Source organism: Helicoverpa zea, chromosome 24 (genome assembly GCF_022581195.2).
Source record: "Helicoverpa zea isolate HzStark_Cry1AcR chromosome 24, ilHelZeax1.1, whole genome shotgun sequence".
Taxonomy (NCBI): Eukaryota; Metazoa; Arthropoda; class Insecta; order Lepidoptera; family Noctuidae; genus Helicoverpa; species Helicoverpa zea.
Genome location: NC_061475.1, coordinates 4,379,503 through 4,397,987, shown reverse-complemented (window position 1 = coordinate 4,397,987; position 18,485 = coordinate 4,379,503). Strand labels below are relative to the sequence as shown.

The following is an 18,485-nucleotide window of genomic DNA, read 5'->3' as shown; positions in this document are numbered from 1 at the left end:
TAACCAGGCAATACAATAATAGAATAATGTACTTTGATACAAATAAATTTATAAATAATTTTGTAGTGACAAATGATACAATGTATCTTAGTTTTTATTATAAACGACAAATTGCTATATTGATAGCAAATAATATACAAATTGACCCGGGTTCTACTATGGTAACCTCTTCTTTTAATAATATTAGTAGTTCTACTAATACAACTATTGATACACCTGATAGTTTAAACTACATGGTGCGACAAAGGGTGGGCCACATCAACTGAATGTTGTACATCAAAACATTCAGGGCCTTTCCGGCAAATATTTAGAATTAAGTCTATTCATTGAACATTATATGGTACAAGTTATGTGCATAACTGAGCACTGGCACAGAAATAGTGAAATAATATTCCTTAATAACAGTAATTATACAGTACAAAGTTCATTCGTTAGAAAGGAAGCCATCCATGGTGGCTCTCTTATAATTGTAACTAATAATTTAAAATGTAAGGAACGTTCAGATATAGTAAAATTATCAGTCGAGCGCAATGTAGAATTATCATGTGTTGAACTGGAACAGTTTGTTATAATTTGTGTATACAGGCCTCCTTCAGGTGATTTTAACACTTTTGAATCAGTAATGGAAAATTCTCTCTCTAAACTTAATTCCACTAGTAAATCACTTTTAGTTTGCGGTGACTTCAATGTTAATATTTTAGAATCATCTTCTTTAACTACAAGGCTGCTAAACTTATTTAAATCATTTAACTTAGTAAATTTATTTCTAGAACCAACTCGAATTACGGCAACCTCGTCAACCTGTTTAGATAATATATTTACTAATTCTAGCGCCACAGAGACTCTGATTACCAATGGCCTAACTTCCGATCATTGTGGTCAACTGGCGCGGTTTCCTGATAAAAAGAATAAAATCAAGCGGGAAATAACATGTCGGCCCTTAACAACCAGTCGTTTTAATAGTTTTAAAAATAATATTAACGCGAAACTAGACAGTGAAATATTAAATAAAAACAATCCCCATTTAATGTACGGAGCACTATTTGATATAATAAAATACGAATTTAATTCTAGTTTTAAAACCAAAACGCTCGTACTAAAAGAAACGGCTAACTTCAATGAGTGGGCTACCCCCGGCATTTACAAGAGTAGAGCTAAGCTGTATGAGTTGTATGAAATGAAAAATTATAATTTTGATGAAAATTTTATTAGATTTGTTAGGAATTATTCTAAATTGTTTAAAAAAGTTTGTCATGCGGCAAAATCAATGAATTTCAGTAATAAAATTAAGAATAGTAAGAGTATAATAAAAGCGACGTGGAATATTATAAATAGCGAGACCGGGAAAATCAAACAGCGTGATAATCAGTATAAAATCATTAATGAGAATCAAGTTTATGAGAAAGATTCTGATGTAGCTCGCGAATTTAACACATTCTTCTCTAATATTCCAATCAAGACCACTAGCGGCTTAGACTCCTCTGCCACCAACGCCGAAAAACTTTTACGTAGTAGTGTTAGTCAATGTGAAGCCACATTTACCTTTAGTTATATTTCACCTTATGACATAGTAAGAACCTTCAAGTCATTAAATTCAAAAAAGACAGGTGATTTATGGGGTATCTCTGTTAAAGTCTTAAACTGTATTATTGACGATATTGCGCCCTATTTAGCTCGTATATTTAATGAGTGCATTGACTCAGGTACCTTTCCTGAACTTATGAAATACAGTAAAGTTATACCTCTCTTTAAATCCGGGAGCAAGAACGATCTAGGTAACTTTAGACCGATCTCAATTCTGCCCGCGTTGAGCAAAATTTTTGAAAAGCTAATTTTAAATCAACTCTTCCGGCATTTTAATTCATACAATATTTTACATGCGGAACAATACGGTTTTACAAAGGGTCGCTCCACAACGGATGCCGGAGTTGCTCTACTGAAACATATATTCAGTGCGTGGGAGAAGTCACAGAATGCTATCGGGGTGTTCTGTGATCTTTCCAAGGCGTTCGACTGCGTCCAACATGAAACGCTTACCCAGAAGCTAAAGTACTATGGTATTAGAGACAGCGCACTTAGTGTTATTAGCTCATATTTAAGCGGTAGAATGCAATGTGTTGACGTTAATGGTGTCAAATCTTCCAATCTACCCGTTCGTTTGGGCGTACCGCAAGGGTCGATTTTAGGTCCATTTTTGTTTCTTGTATACATTAATGACTTGCCATATTATTTAAAATCATTGTGTGATGTAGTATTGTTTGCTGATGACACGTCTCTAATTTTTAAAGTTGATAGGAATAGAGTAGATTTTGATGACGTGAATTCTTGTCTTTCACTAGTAACGCAATGGTTTACAGCCAATAATTTAGTTTTGAATACGAAGAAAACAAAATGTATTAAATTTGCTTTGCCCAATGTAAAAAATCTCGGTCCCGGTGTAATTTTGAACAATGAGGAACTTGAAACGGTACATGCTACGACTTTTCTAGGGATAACAGTAGACTCCAAAATTCAATGGAGTGAGCATATAACTGGCATCACGGGTAAATTAAGCTCTGCTGCGTACGCTGTCAGGAAAGTAAGAGCTCTCACCGATGTAGCCACGGCGCGTTTAGTGTACTTTAGCTATTTTCACTGCATCATGTCCTACGGAATTCTTATGTGGGGCAATGCTGCCGATATCGAGAATGTTTTCGTACTACAGAAGCGCGCTGTCCGTGCTATATACAAACTTGGTGCTAGAGTCTCCCTTAGGGAAAGGTTTAAGGATATTGGTATTCTGACTGTGGCGTCTCAATACATTTATGCCAATATAATATACGTAAGGCAAAACCTAGATTCATATAGTAAAAACAGCGACGTACATCATTTTAATACTAGAAATAAACACAAGTTAACCGCACCTAATTATCGTTTACATAAGGTACACGGTTCATTTGTGGGGCTTTGTGTACGCATTTATAACAGAATTCCGGTTCATCTGTTGGAATTAACGGACAGTTCTTTTAAAAATAAAATTAAAGAAATTCTTGTTAAAAAGGCATATTATAATGTTAATGATTATTTCACAGATAAACGCAGATGGCAGCTCTGAAGTGGAACAAAAGTGCTTTATTTTATTTTGTATTATTCGGTGTTTTAAATTAATAATAAATAAAATTGAATTGTATAACTGTAAAATAAATTAATAATAATTAAATTGTAATAGACAGCTGTGTTGCTGGGAAGTTTGTTCTTCACCGCTTCTTCTTTCCAGCCATAACACTAGGAAGTGGTGAAAGGGGGGCGTTTTGGGGGTGCTGTCATTCTTGTAAAATTTTGACGTTAAAAAGTGCTAATCGTATTAGCCTATTTTAATAAATGATTTTGACTTTGACTTTGACTTTGACTTTATAAGTAACCTGTAACAGCCACAGTTCTTGTAATTAGCTTTGCGTCTCTCTGAGCTTTTCTTCAGGATTTAATTGCGTTTTAGAAATAGATTTTTTCCTTGGTTTAGATGAAAATTTTAATATTGGATTTTAGTGGGTATTTTTCTGTTCCTAGATTTGAATTCCGTTAAACATACTTATAATATTACCAATGTTACTACAACTCTGCACTTGTAATTATTATTCCACTATAACATACCTATGTATGCCATACATTTAAAATCATTATGTAAAAGAAATAGGCAGCCAAAGAGAGACCAACCAACGGGCAGTTGCGCTTCAGAAATAGAAACCTCGCAATACATGCTGTACTCTAAGTCATTCCCTTGACCCAGCCGAGTATCTCTTTCTTAATTTTATTTTATTAATATATGTTTATTTAAGACTAGCTTCTGCCAGCGACTTCGTCCGCGTTAGATACGGACTTCGTAATAGTAGAAATGTAATTAGAAAGCTCCGAACTTCTAAGCTATCAAGAGTTAAACGTTTTATTCTGAGCCAACCATAAAAGATAGACATTTATGGCCTTACTACAAAAACTTTAACAACTGTTTTACACTTGTCTAAAAAAAATGTGTCTCCAAAATGAACCTTATGTCAACGTCGTAATTTGACATTTTTTTAGACAAGTCTTAAACTGACGTTAAAAAGTTTTTGTGGTAAGACGGATAATGTCATAGTATATTTTTTACATAATTTTAAGTAGTACTTTTCCGTCATACATGGTTTCTGTGTAGCTTAGCGGAAGCATAAAAAATGGAGTAACTTCTCCCGTTTTCCCAACATTTTCCTTCACTGCTCTGCTCCTATTGAGCGTGATGAAAAGTATTCTATAACCTGCCCAGGAGTATGAAGCATCATACCAAGCATTGTACCAAGTTTCGTTGAAATCCGTCAAGTAGTTTTTGTTTCCATAACGAACATACAGACAGACAAAAATTTTACTGATTGCATTTTTGGCATCAGTATCGATCACTAATCACCCCCTAATAGTTATTTTGGAAATATATTAAATGTACAGAATTGACTTCTGTACAGATTTATTATAAGTATAGATTAGGATAGTAGTATATAGTAGTATGTAGTATAGTTAGGATATATCCAATCTACATTTTCACAACAAAATATCAAACCAATTTATACCAAAGGCCAAAAAACATCCTAAAACAAGCCACAATCAAAATCAATCAAATTATTCATCCGCCTAATATTTTCTGCTCCAAGCGTATCAGTCAATTTCCTTAATTTGATGTTGCCAAAAGAAAGACGTTGTGACGTCGGTTATAAACATGGAGAACAAAATTACTAGCGGAGAAGTCATAACGCAAAATCTCAAGATGCGTGTGTTCGGGATACGAAACTCAACTTACACGTATTCAAGGGAACCGTCGCATTATTTTCAAAACAAAATCAACAATTACCATCCATTGACAGATTGGTAATTTGGCAAGGAACCCTAGTCTCGTTAGTTTTAGTAACTAAACTAGAAATTGCTGGAGCAAGAGTACACTTTGCCTAACTGCCTACCGTATAATCTTTTCCTTGTCGTCTCAATCCGTCCTAAGGTTGTCTGGAAGAGATCGCTCTTAGCGATAAGACCGCCCATTATGTCACCTACAAGTAAAATTGGTGTCCCTAATATAGAATATTTATCTATATAACTGATCACGACTACCGTACGTTACTTGACTTACAAGAAGGCGCTTGACCTATCTTTCTTACGGCACCTCCACTAACTTTCCTTCCTCCGTGCTTATAACAGAAGCTTGCCATATTGTGTAAGCAAATTGTAATCCGAACTAAAAGCATCATCGGATCCCAGGCCACCTTTTACTTCTTTTGCCCATTTTCCAATATCAAAACAAAATTCAAGCTCGGTTTCCCTGAAAGTAACTATTTAATTTTGTCGTTCGTTCTTTGTTTTGGACATCGCTTCATTGTTTTTCTTCATTTGTTTGTTTTTGTATTTGTAATTAAAAAAAAGTAAAATTTAAATGTACTGTATATTGCTTTTGTGATTTTACCAATGCAACTTTTCTAAGTTTGTATGTACTTTCTAAGTATATCTTAGACATCATTGGCTGTGTTTAGGATGGCACGTTAAACTGTAGGTCCCGGCTGTCATTGAACATCCTTGGCAGTCGTTACGGGTTGTCAGAAGCCAGTAAGTCTGACACCAGTCTAACCAGGGGTATCGGGTTGCCCGGGTAACTGGGTTGAGGAGGTCAGATAGGCAGTCGCTTCTTGTAAAGCACTGGTACTCAGCTGAATCCGGTTAGACTGGAAGCCGACCCCAACATGATTGGGAAAAGGCTCGGAGGATGATGATATGGCTTTTGTGATTTTCTGAGGCCATCTCATGTGATTTAATTATTATATGTGTTTGTTATTGTGAATTACGTTACAATGTGCCTTTATTTTCTTTTAAACTGATTAAACGGTACAAAGAAAATACTGTATGAATTATTTTTTTATATAATTTATAACTACGGATAAATGATTTCTAATAACCGTTATAATTATGATGTTGCTTTTATCTCCTAACATTCCTTGTTTAATAAATTGCACTTTTTAATATTCTCTCTTTATTTTGATTCTTTGTACATACATAATTGATCTTAATCGTATTTGAAATGAATTGTGTCCTCAAAGAAGCTGTATTAAAAACTCTATTTATATCTAGACGAAGTTGATATTAACTTCTGAAACAGATTCTTATATTTTTTTTTTATTTTGTTACTATCCGAATTTTATTTTCCCACACAATTTTATCATTTTCATTAAAAAGGATATTAACTCTCATTGTTTGTCCGTTTACGTAATTTTCATTCATTTAAACAGATACAATATTTTTTATTTTGCTTTTTCATCTTAAGATCAACTTCCTTTTTTTCATATCCTTACAGTTTGCAGTGTGGAGTACTGCAAACTTTTAGTCGGCCGATATTTCAAAAGGGCTCAGAAATCAGTATGAAGATGAATGGTAGAACGCACATTACAAAGATCAGGTATTTGGCCGGTATCAGTCCGAGTGAAAACTTTAAAAATTGTGAACCGTTCAGTTTCCAATGTACGAGTACCTACTCTTAATTCCTTTGGGAACTTGTTTTCAAATATTTTAAATAGCTATTCAATACTTAATAATATTTGTTCGTAATAGCCCCGATACACGTAAGGCCACTTATTTCTTCAATTTACAAGAAGAAATCGTGCAAGTCTGCCCCCGCGGTCTCTAGTGGGCAATCCTTACATATTCTAGCTGCTCTAATAGGACAATTTGTGAACTGAAGCGACATGCCTTGCCAAATGCTTTCTAGGTATAATTTTTCTATAAAAGTTCAAAAAAGGATAGAATTTTTGTAAAATTAAATTCGGCAAAGTGGCAATGAATAAGTTGTAGTATTTTCAGGTACGAGTTTTTATAATCGCAATGTTTTATGTATTTCCTTTTTTATTTTATTATTTTAACTTGTATTTAATTATTGACTGCGGTGATTGATTATTTCATTCCTAAAAAATAAAGATATATCAAATCTAACTAATCGCCTATCTCCTTTTACTTGCTATAGTTGGTATAACTATCCCGCCAGTAAATATCTCAACAACTGTTGAAGCTTTCGAACTAACGATAACACACTTTCATTTAGCACTTATCTGATACTTCTATTTTAGTGACTTATTAATAAAATTTTCAAAAATAGTTCATTACACTTTTCCCCTTAATCATGTAACAGATCATCAAGTTAATGTCAACGACCTCGTTATGAGTCATTTGTTTTTCCTCGTTATGACACTCTCAGGGCTCATTATGTGGTAGTTTGGTAAAAGCTGTTATTACCGGTAAAAATACATTTATGTCATCAATAACTGTAATAGCAGATACTTAACATCATAATCTTATTTGTTTAATTCAAGTTAGTTTTCTCAGTTTTCAGTGAACAGAGAGACAGAATATGTCAATTTCATATTGATCAAATCCGTGTTCCTTCCACTTTCTGTGCATTCTACAAATATGTGCTGGAATTTATTTATAAAACAAAATTAACAGTTCCTCTATCAAATTAAAAATAGAACATACCCAAATTCGGCCTGTTCTCGTAATTTTTTTTTTTTTCGAAAATTGAACGACAACAATCACAACTCAAAACCTCAATAAAACAAATGACGTTAAATATTGGCGTTTACCGTGTCACGACGGGAGGTATTCTGGAACACATTTACTCACTGTATCGCCGTATCAAGCCACCTTAATGCAACTTGCTTTTAACCTACATCGGATGAAAGCTCACCACGTTATGCCAAGGGCATAATCGGGCCGTTTGTTACACCGTACTCGTTATAAGTACGGCTTTAAACATTCCGCGTATTTATTTTTAAGGTTATGTTTGGTGTGAGAGGCACTCTGACGCGGGGTTATTAAGCTCAAAATTGTTCCTTGAAATATTTTGTGATATGCTGTCGGCTGATGCAGTGGGAGTTTTGATCTACTTAGCGTGAGTGGTCTTTTGAAATATTTTCATCCTTTACTAAGGTGCACCGTATACAGTCAATTTTATATGTAACACGTACCGAAAAGAACTTAAAATAATTATGCCATCACTCGCAATATGAACCGCAACACCAAAGTAAATTATTAATCACTCCAATAATTAATGGAGGCCACAATTTACTGATGAATTTGCCATCCAAATTTTACTTTTATTAGTTCCAATAAACATGGCAAAATGGCCAGTGCGACCAAATAGGTTGAATGTGTTAGGTACTAATGTAAGTAGAGTGATTAGAATTTCACGCTGGCAACATTACGTTCGGAAATGTTGGGCAGATTCCGTGATATTGCATAATGTGAGCATATGGATCGCGTTTAGATAGTGACGGGGTTATATAACTGTTATGGGGAAACCAATGGGGAGATTATTGAGAGAATGAAAACTTATTGGTGCCGTATTAACTGGTAATGAGATATAGATTCGATTGCAAAATGGAACGCTATGATACGTCCCATATCTCCTTACCTGACTATCCTCCCGACTCCTAGATATTCTTTTATCTGCTTACATCGTCATAACGTAAAATAATTCGTTCATCAGGTATTTTGAGTTCGTCTAATTTAGTTAACTTATTGATTGGGAATTCTTGGTGTACCTAGTTATCTTGGCAGATAATCCACATAGGTACCTGTATGTTATTATCGCTATATAAATTCAAATATATATTCAACATACATAAGTACACGTAGGTAGGTAGCATAGAAGGAGATTTATTATAACCTACCTATTAGATATAGCAGTCTTATTAAATTCAATTTTTTCAAATATATTCTTTTGCAACGTTGTCTACATTGCAGAAGAATAGATTTCATAAATGTTGTCACAGTTATCTTCCAAAATGTTGCTATACTATAAAATTGCTACCACAGTGTGACTAAGCTACACCATGTTGTGGCTTGTAGGTAAAGCACGTCATACAGATACTTTGCATATTCATTAAGCAGTTCATTGGAGCCTGCATCTATTTGCCTAAACTCATTTTACACGACGCTTTCATCGATCAAGTGGGTTAAACACTTGATTTTGATGTTAAAGGATAAGTCCTTTAACATCAAAATCAAGTGTAAAAAAATCAAGTGTCAAAACCCGCACCCAATAAGTTGGGTGCGGGTTTTTGTGGACTGTGTTATCAAAGGCCATTAATATATTTACAAAAATAGAATTCTAAAACCAGTTTCTTTGCTGCGCATCTAAATTCCAAATACTCTTAATCTTTAAATGTCAAAACCAAGAATCAACAGCGTGTCCTAAAAAGAGCAATTTCATGAAAATAATCTACCAATGATGAAAATTCATCATTGTTTACGAAGAAAAATCTATCTAGACTTGAATAGATTCGGATGAAGAATAACGTGGTTTGCGCATTTCAAAGAATAACGCAATACTGTTTTAAATACTCCGCGATGTATAAGTACCTACTAAATGCGTTTATACTTTCCAAACAACTTTACCAAGCTGTATTGGTCTTTCGCAGAACTACCGATGTCTGCATTCAAGGCTATGAGAGCATAAAGCTTTCGCACCTCTTATTCTAAAACAATTCCAGGTAAAATTGGTTTGCAACAAAAAAGTAAATCAATCAACCAAATTATATAAGCCTTATATAATTTGGTTGATTGATATATCTCTTTTATTTCAATTCTTTTCTTATGAGTTTTAAAGTAATTAAGTTGTAATAGCTGAAATTACGCTGTCAATTATATAAAATTGACAACTAATCGTTGTCGTCAAAAAGAACAAAATATTTTGCAAGCCGCAAGGCGAAATATATTGAAACACTACAAATTATTTTCCACCATATTTGTAACAAGCATTATTTGAAAATTAATGATTTCTATTTCTTGATGATGGCCAGTATCGAGATTCAAGAAGACGAATGCTACACCCTGTTCTATTACTTCAACAAGAAACTTCATTCTAACAGTTGTCGTCTGACCTCACACGTTTTAAACATTTTCCTTCTCTCCAAGGACTTGTGATAAATTGCTCAAGCAGCTAAACATCTGATAAGCATGGCCGGGGAATGAATCGCATCGTGTCTTACATTTTGTCTCATAAACCAAATCACTGGCTTAAAAAAATGTGCTCTCTTTATGTTCAGTAATGAGTGCTCTTTTTTGGCGAAACAAGATTGAGTTGCGCTTATGAGTGTGAGTCGGAAATGAATGAGCTTATTACAAATTCTCGTTATGGATTGATAAAAACAGTGTCTTTTTTACCTAAGACATATTGTCAACACCAAGAGTAGGACGTCTGGTGTTTATTACACATTTTTTCTTCATCATCATCATCATAGTCTTGGATGTATCTGTCACCCACTCCACTCTTGTCTGCATCACAAATGTACGAGTTAAAGAATTCGTGATACATTTCAAAAAAACAAATAATTTTATTGTAATTTACCTTTTGCCCTACCATCCTTAACACCTACCATCTAGCCATATAAGCCGAAAGGCTGATCAAAATACAAGATGATTCGAGTCACCTATAATTTCACTATCTGCAGTTCCCTGCCTTCTATCAAATCATAAGATGACAAACATCGATAGCTCACTGAAGCGATGGTTTCCAACGTAACGTCTTAGCCTAACTCAGTTAACACAGTGAACTTCACATATTTGATCTGCGATAGTGGTAGCAAAGCGGTTTGATCCGGATCTAAGCATTTGTTGGAATAAGAACATTGTAATTAAAAAGTGTGATTTAAGAAACAGTTTTTGGAACTGATGAGAAATGAAATATAAAAAAATTCGTAGTAAATATTTCAATGGTGCTTAAATTAATGAGGAATTTAATGTACCTTAAGTAAGTACGCGATTTAAGTTTACTGTACGTAAATTCTTAATTGAAATACTCTTTTTAAATATGTTTCATTTAAAATGCTTTTATGTTGATTCACATTCCCAGATCTTTATAATACCAAAACCATTGAAAGATATATCAGCAAATGAGACCTTATATCCAACAGGAATACCAGAGTCAATCAAACAGACACAACCAAGACATTAGCAAAAATAAAAGAACAAGAATAACAATAACGACACAAAACAAAAGAATAACAAATGACACAAGAAGACACTGTACACTTCATTATTCCTTCAGCATCAGATAAACAAACCTAAACAAAAGAATCAGCGTACAGCAAACGAAGCATTAAGAAACACAACGATAGTTGGTATTAACGTGTCGGCATTTACTAAGCTGCTTTCGAATTCACTGGCAATTTTATTTGCTACCCAATACACCTCTGGCAGCAAGCTTTAAGTCCCAGTATTTACTTGGATTTATTACTCCGCCGATATTTCGGCAACTTCTCTCACGTTCGCTTATTTTCTTCCCACTTTGTTTCTTCAATTCTTACGTAGTAAATTAAATAAAGTTCCTCGACTTGAAGTTCGGATCGAGTTGTTTAATTAGCGTAGTTTAGATCCCTTTATAGTTAATTAGCGTTTAAAAATTTAATATTAGAAGTTTTATAGTTTGAGAGTTTCAAGGATTTTTGTACTGCTTCTTGTTTTGCTGTAAGTTCTAAGTACAAGTCTGCAAGTTAATATTTGTATTCATAAATAAACCTAGCCTTTAAAATAATAGATCCAGGGCTATTTGTGAATACCAATTTTCTGGATCGTTGAATACCTGATCAAAAATGGGTACAAGCTATTTCAAAACAGCGAATTCTTCAACCCTAGAATAAACTACAAGTACACTTTTTAAGTGCTGTTCAGCAAACTAAACGAAAACAACAAGCTTTACACGTGAGCAAATTGTGTTTCTTTTCTTTGTAACATCTTATTTCCCTCACTTGTTATTTTATTACGTTGTAACATGATGAAAATTTATTGGAATCTCAAATTAAAACTTATGATTTTATTTCCAAGTTCCATATTTTTCTAGATCTACTTTTCATATTATCAACTACCTACGGTAGTTTGTTGTTATTCTCATTTTGAAAATTGCTATAGTTCAAAATAACTTTTTTTTTAAACTATAATTACAATGGTACACAACAAAAATACAGATGCGGCCATTCACAGCTTATTTCGACCTCTTTTCGCCCTCCTTTTTTAAACTCTTAAAGAATGGGAGTGAAAAGTTGGTAGTTCTAGTCGGAATACTGCAGCTCAACTGTTCTTTTCTCGTACATTTTCAATGTGAATTAAAATCGTACGAATGTATGTTCTTGCTTATTATGTGGCCACGTAGGTTTCTTTATTCGTATTCGCGTTGTAAGCTGTAGAACTATGTTCTTGTGTTTTGAGAAAGTACTTTAGGATAAGATATTTGGTAGTGACTTATACAAGGTGTTGATTTGCATTTGTGCCATACTTCAGGAGGAGGTCATAAAATACGTAAATAATCGATTGGAATTACAGTAGACGGGAAATAGCTAATATGCACTGCTTTTTTTGTCATTGTAATGTCGTAGTATTTCAGAAGTAATCCAATTTTATGAATGAAAATTATGAATGATCGTTGCATATGCTTTGTGTTTGCGTTTGTGTGAGGGCGCAGCACGGTTTTAAGGCCAGTAACACACGCGTCAAGTTTAAATACGGCTAGATGACATTGACGGAATTCCGAATTTACGTACCAATTTTTTTGTTGATTTGGGTCGAGAATCATTAGCATAATTACGTCCTTGAATATGCCACGGATGCAAATCAACAGCTCGCAGCATCTGTAAGAAACCTAGTACTAAAGAAATGATAATATCTGATATATACGTACTAATATATAATCTAAATATCTAAATTCGACTGTCACAATTCATATCAAATAATGGGATTTCACTAGATAAGTAATACATCCAGGGCCTGCAGTCTCGACATAAGATAGCGATTCGATCGCAAACTGACAGTCGCTAAATATTAACGAAAATATTCGCTTGCCATAACGACAGTAACGATAAACGCAAGTCTCGACAGCCGAGATAGCGGGCAACATCGCTAATTATCATGACATATTCGTGTCGGTACGATAGCGAAAACCGTATTCATAGTGCGGTGAATTTGTATTAAAATGTTGCATGTAAAAAAAATCCTTGTATTATAGGGAGAAATGGTAGACAAGATTTGCACAACCAATTTTGTTTCCTTTGACAATTATAAAGAAAATAGATGAACCTTATCATATTAAAACTTTTTGCATCGAACCGTGTAAGTAAAACATACCGTTTTTTAAGAAAACACATATTAAAGATCTTAATAGTTTGCGTACTTGCAATACAGACATAGAACATAAACAAACTGTCAATGTCAAGTTTGTTTGTGCACTTGAACATTGGTTTGATTTATAATAATAATAAAGGAGAACGGTGTATTCATTACTATTCATGGACGGTGAAGTCATTGAAACAGGCGCAGGCCTGCCGGGTGCCAGCAGCTTGAGCGTCAGGTAAGTACATCTACAACGAGAATTTTTTATTCCTATTCTTGGTACTTACTAAATTGAATACTTTGTATACATCCGAAGTATTCTGTGTTTACATAATGACTACTTTAATGTTTCAGGCGTAAGCGTCTGCGTAGCCCTCGTGTTACACCCGCTCAAATTGATGCACTACTATCAATATTAGAAGCGCGTCCATATTTGCACACGCGGAAATTTACCGGCTTGCAGGGCCGGGAAAATTTCGAAACGGGCTGGAGGGAGGTTGCCGAGGAGCTCAATAATCTCCCTAACGGGTCTAGAAAGACACCAGAGCAGTGGATGACGGTAAGTCTTTTTCAAAGATTGAATTGGTTTTAATTATAAGCATGTACATGCCACGTCAGTTTTTTTTTATTATTTACTTGAGTTAATTATTCTAATTGTAGGTTTGGAGAGACTTAAAAAGCCGCGCTTGCAGTAAGGCGGCAAAATTAAAAAAAGAACAAAAACGTACCGGCAACCGAGGCGTCAGCACTGCTCCCCTGACCGAGGCCGAGAGCCGGATAATTTCAATAGTTGGGGCAGATTATTCCTTTGGGACAGACTGCCCGGACGCTATGCCAGAGGAAGATGTAAGTTGTGATTATTGTATTCAATACAATTTAATATTCTCAATCTTTGAATGTTGATAACACTAAAAATACTTTTATTGTTATTTACAGTTATTACAACATGAGATGGAGGCTGGGGTGGTAATCTCTGAGGTTCTCACCTTACCTCATTCTCAGGGTAAGTTTTTAAATTAATAGGTACTCAATTCAAAATATAATTATTTTAATTTTAATGTTACTATTTATTTTATTACAGCTAGAGATTTTGTGGAATTGTTACCGACTGAAACAAGTAAGTTGGAGTTTTTAGTAACTAGTTGGTTACTGCTATAATATATTTTATTATGTGTATACATCTGTACACTAATGTTACCAAAATATTAATTAACAAAATATTTTAGCAATCAATGACAGCAGAGCAACGGCTGGTTCTTCACCACCACCCATCCAAGAACAAGTGCAAGATGCCCCTCAGTCGCCAGTACTACAAATGAGTAAGTTGCAGTTATTTTGCTCACCTATGTTTATTTTCATTGATTTTTATTTAATGTGTTATAATTGATAATTCCAGCAGTACGTGGCAGAAGGACAGAAACTGTTGCATCATCAACACCACCACTGCGACAGAGACCCAGAAGAAAGAGGAGTAAGCTTAAATTTTATTTATAATAAAAACATTAGTTCTGCAGGTGGGTCAGCCAATAATTCCTACAATACCAATAATTTTGGGTATTTTCAGATCTGAATCCTCGCCAAAGTGTTTCTGAGCAATATAGTGCAGCTCGACGAGAATTTCTAGCAGTTGCAGAAGCAAATGCTGCTACAATGAAGGTGTGTTATAGTGTAAATTTCCTCTTAATTATTATACACACTAGCATGCTAGAGAACATTAAGACACATTCAGTAAATCCAACGTTTTTTAGATGCTGGCAACTGCTGCTCAAGCGCAAGCAGATGCTGCCAAGATGCAGGCTGAGGCAGCCAAGGTACAAGCCGAGGCGACGCTGCAATTGGTAAAAGTCGGAAACAAAATAGCTGACGCAATAAATAATTACATAAATAAAAATAATAAATGATATAAAATGTTTTTTATTTGAAACAGTACATAAATGAAAAAAAGTATAATAATTATGTGAAACTAGTGTTAATTAGCCTTCTTCTTATGCGCTCTGCAACAGCTCGCCCAGAACCTGCATAACAAAAATAAAATGTATTGGTGTTAGGTATACATACATAGTAAAATAAAAAATCAGTTCATAAGTTACCTGTAACTTCTAACATATCATCATGGAATCTACTATTATCCACCAGCTGCATGGATGTGGTGGACTCTGGTTCCGGTAATTTATATGTTATCCGCATATTGTGGAGCACTGCACATGCGTTAATTATTAGGCCAGCCATATAGGGTTCGTACATTAACTGGCGTTGGTGTGATAGACATCTAAACACAGATTTTAGCACACCGAAGCATCTTTCTATGATGTTCCTAGCTGAGCAGTGTGCTTCGGTATATTTATATTCCGGTGTGCCAGGCTGTTGATGTTTTATGGGAGTCATTAACCACGGTTCCAGAGGATATCCATCATCACCTAAAAGATTAAAAATACAAAGTAATTTCAGAAGTCGAATGGGCAACCTCTTCGAGGCAGATTTATAATGTTCATTTATTTACCAAGCAGCCAAGCACGGCGGTCCCCATTTTCAAAATGTCGCTTCATTGTTGAGCGCACCGGTGAATTTGCCCATATGTGAGCATCATGTCTCGCTCCTGGCCATCGAGCATTAATATTTAAAATAATAAGATCAGGGTCACACACCTGTAATATATTAAATATGTAAGTACATATTTTTCAAACAATATTTTTAGATATTATAGAACTGAAGGTCAACTTACAGCTTGCACATTTAATGAATGGCCCTCATGGTGACCACTCACATAAGACTCCTCATTGGTCTTAGGAGCTAAAATTTTTATATGGGTGCAATCAATGGCTCCAATTACCCCTGGGAATGGCTGTGGGGCATTTCTAAATTTCTGTTTTGCCGCATGGCGTTCTCCTTGAGTCATTGGAAATTTAATATATTTTCTTAAAAGTTTTTCATTTATTGCCGAAGTTACAGCCCGGATGACTCGGCTAACAGATTTTTGGCTCATGCTACAACCCCACTGCAAGCCAACAGGTTGTTGGTAGCACCCACATGCGTAAAATCGGAGTGCCGTCAGTATCTAATAAGAAGAAAATTTAAAAAAAGTTCAACCTTAGTTATAAGAAAAAATATATTATAGAAATATTATTTATGCACGGTAGGTCGCAAAGACACTTACTTGGGACTCCACAGAAAGTCCGTAAGGCCGTCGTCTTTGGAGAGATGGACGCAGTTCACTTAGTAGCCTGTGAAACATTTCCTTTGAAATTCTATACATTTGAAGAAATTGGCCATCCTCCAAATCCAAGGGATTTTCATCGTTTCGCTTGTTTCGTGCTATTTGTCGACCCATAAGCACATCGCGTCTGTGCTCGAGCACAACTAAGTCCCATGCTAAATATTCAGAAGCCATTATTTATTAAATTACTATTTATTTAATATTTTCTGACGTAAAATAAACAAATATAGGAACGATATCGATAGTAGCTATCACTTAGCGGGCTGTCAAAAACTGTCGCAAGGAAATTCTATGACATAACGATAAATCGTTATCTTACCGAAAATATTCGGTAACTTTGCGATGACACTCGATAGTTTTGGCAGTAGAGACTACCAAAAATCGTTACGATCGGATCGTTAGGACTTATCGACCGAATTTTGTCGTTAAGCGATCGCTATCTTTGTCGAGACTGCAGGCCCAGCATATCACAGGATAAAGGATTACCGATGAAGCCATATCAAAGTTTGTAAATGCAATACAACTGAAATTGACATGAACAGATTTTAATTAAAATTGTAGTCATGCGTCAGCTTAAAAGACAATCATCATCATCAGCCTTTTTATCGTCCCACTGCTGGGCACAAGCCTCCTCTCACATGGAAAAGGATTGAGCGTTAATCACCACGCTTGCTCAATGCGGGTTGGTGATTTCTGGCTTTACAGTAAGGCAATAGCTGTAATTAATAGCCACTTGCAAGAGTTGCATTTTAACAAGAAAACGTTATAAAACTTTTATCTCAAAACCATCATTATTCATGAAAGCCGTGACGTTGTGATTAATGCTTTAAACAAAGTTGAAATTTTATTTCAGTTGCAGAAATGGGAGCTAGGATTGTGATTACCATTTTTCAATTCGTTGGAGACAATTTTATGAAAACTGTTGAAATGTGTTTTCGACAATTTCGTATGGCACGGACTGTTTGCTAATTACTGTTTGCTGGTGTTTAATGGGGCTCTTAATCAAGCGTTTAAATTTGTGCTCTTGCTAATTTGAGAGGAATGAAATTTTTGTTTGATCCTAACCACGTTGGAAATAACATTAAGTTTTGGTTGTTACAGCGTGAACGGTTTATTTAGACTCCTTAAACATTATCCGTCTTACCACAAAAACTTTTAAGCGTCAGTTTATGCCTTGTCTAAAAAAATGTCAAATTATGACGTTGACATATGGTTCATTTTGCAGCCAAAATTTTATTAGACAAGTGTAAAACAGGGTTTAAAGTTTTTGTAGTAAGGCCCTAATTATTTTACGTCTTCCAAGAAATAAAATAATCTTTAATTTGATACTGATTAGTATGAGGAAAATCTAAGTGGTTTTTTTTCTACTAGCTGCGGCTTCGTGGATATTCATCAAGATCTATATTAAGAGACCAAAGTAATTAGTTCTAGAGAGCCGCACGATATCTCCAAATGCACTATCACCTATCAAATGTCGTAAGACGCGTAGATTGATGACGTCATTAATCTTTGTATGATCATTAATCTGTCTATCTGTCCATATAATCTAGCTATCTTCCTCGAGGTGTCCCCTGAGGTGATGGCTAGCATCATTTGTCATATTAAGCATGAGACAGTGCAATATGTCACTACTTAAGACAGATGCGATCTTGCAACGTAGATCTAGAGAGATTTGGACTACAGGCAAACGTTGCATTAAACATTAGAAATATTCCACATAACAAGTGAAATTACTTTGACATCATAGAACCTAATTATAAAATAAGTATGAGGGATATAATTTCAAATTTAAGGGTACCCCTTAACCATATAATGACACCTACTTTACATACCACAAAACCCTACTAAGCTCCATAAAGGATGAATATGAAGATATCATCGAGATAAGCCAAAAGTACTAAAACACAAAAGCCTCAGTCTTCAACGGTTATACAACGACAATAGGGTCCTTAACAGTCCTTACAGTCGCAATTAATAGAACAAAGGAGGGTAAGGCAAAACCTCTAATGTTCGGCTCACTGTCTGCAACAATGTGTTGGGTAATTCCAGCTGTAAATATCCACGTGCATGGTCTAGCATTTCAAGTCTTGTCAGTCGGAATTTGTAATGGGAATGCAACTGGTTATTTACATTT

General features: G+C 34.9%; 2 protein-coding genes across 2 annotated transcripts; one reads left to right on the top strand and one right to left on the bottom strand.

The window, feature by feature from the left end:
* The first annotated feature begins 12,794 nt into the window (after positions 1–12,794).
* On the top strand, positions 12,795–15,040 carry LOC124642378. The gene is made up of 9 exons (XM_047180776.1): positions 12,795–13,375; positions 13,492–13,696; positions 13,798–13,983; positions 14,074–14,140; positions 14,219–14,254; positions 14,364–14,456; positions 14,534–14,608; positions 14,702–14,793; positions 14,886–15,040. The coding sequence occupies exons 1-9, from the start codon at positions 13,314–13,316 to the stop codon at positions 15,036–15,038; spliced, it is 969 nt and encodes a 322-aa protein (XP_047036732.1). The 5' UTR covers positions 12,795–13,313; the 3' UTR covers positions 15,039–15,040.
* On the bottom strand, positions 15,036–16,812 carry LOC124642377 (putative nuclease HARBI1). Its single transcript, XM_047180775.1, has 5 exons — positions 16,292–16,812; positions 15,860–16,192; positions 15,638–15,782; positions 15,228–15,554; positions 15,036–15,152 (listed from the first exon to the last, which is right to left on the bottom strand). The coding sequence occupies exons 1-5, from the start codon at positions 16,523–16,525 to the stop codon at positions 15,091–15,093; spliced, it is 1,101 nt and encodes a 366-aa protein (XP_047036731.1). The 5' UTR covers positions 16,526–16,812; the 3' UTR covers positions 15,036–15,090.
* Positions 16,813–18,485: the final 1,673 nt, after the last annotated feature.

Coding starts and splice junctions, on each gene's coding strand:
- LOC124642377 (XM_047180775.1), bottom strand. CDS start 16,525: ATGGCTTCTGAATATTTAGCATGGGACTTAGTTGTGCTCGAGCACAGA. Junction 16,193..16,291: donor GACTTTCTGTGGAGTCCCAA/GTAAGTGTCTTT, acceptor TCTTCTTATTAG/ATACTGACGGCACTCCGATT. Junction 15,555..15,637: donor CCGCCGTGCTTGGCTGCTTG/GTAAATAAATGA, acceptor TTAATCTTTTAG/GTGATGATGGATATCCTCTG.
- LOC124642378 (XM_047180776.1), top strand. CDS start 13,314: ATGGACGGTGAAGTCATTGAAACAGGCGCAGGCCTGCCGGGTGCCAGC. Junction 13,697..13,797: donor CACCAGAGCAGTGGATGACG/GTAAGTCTTTTT, acceptor TTCTAATTGTAG/GTTTGGAGAGACTTAAAAAG. Junction 13,984..14,073: donor ACGCTATGCCAGAGGAAGAT/GTAAGTTGTGAT, acceptor TGTTATTTACAG/TTATTACAACATGAGATGGA.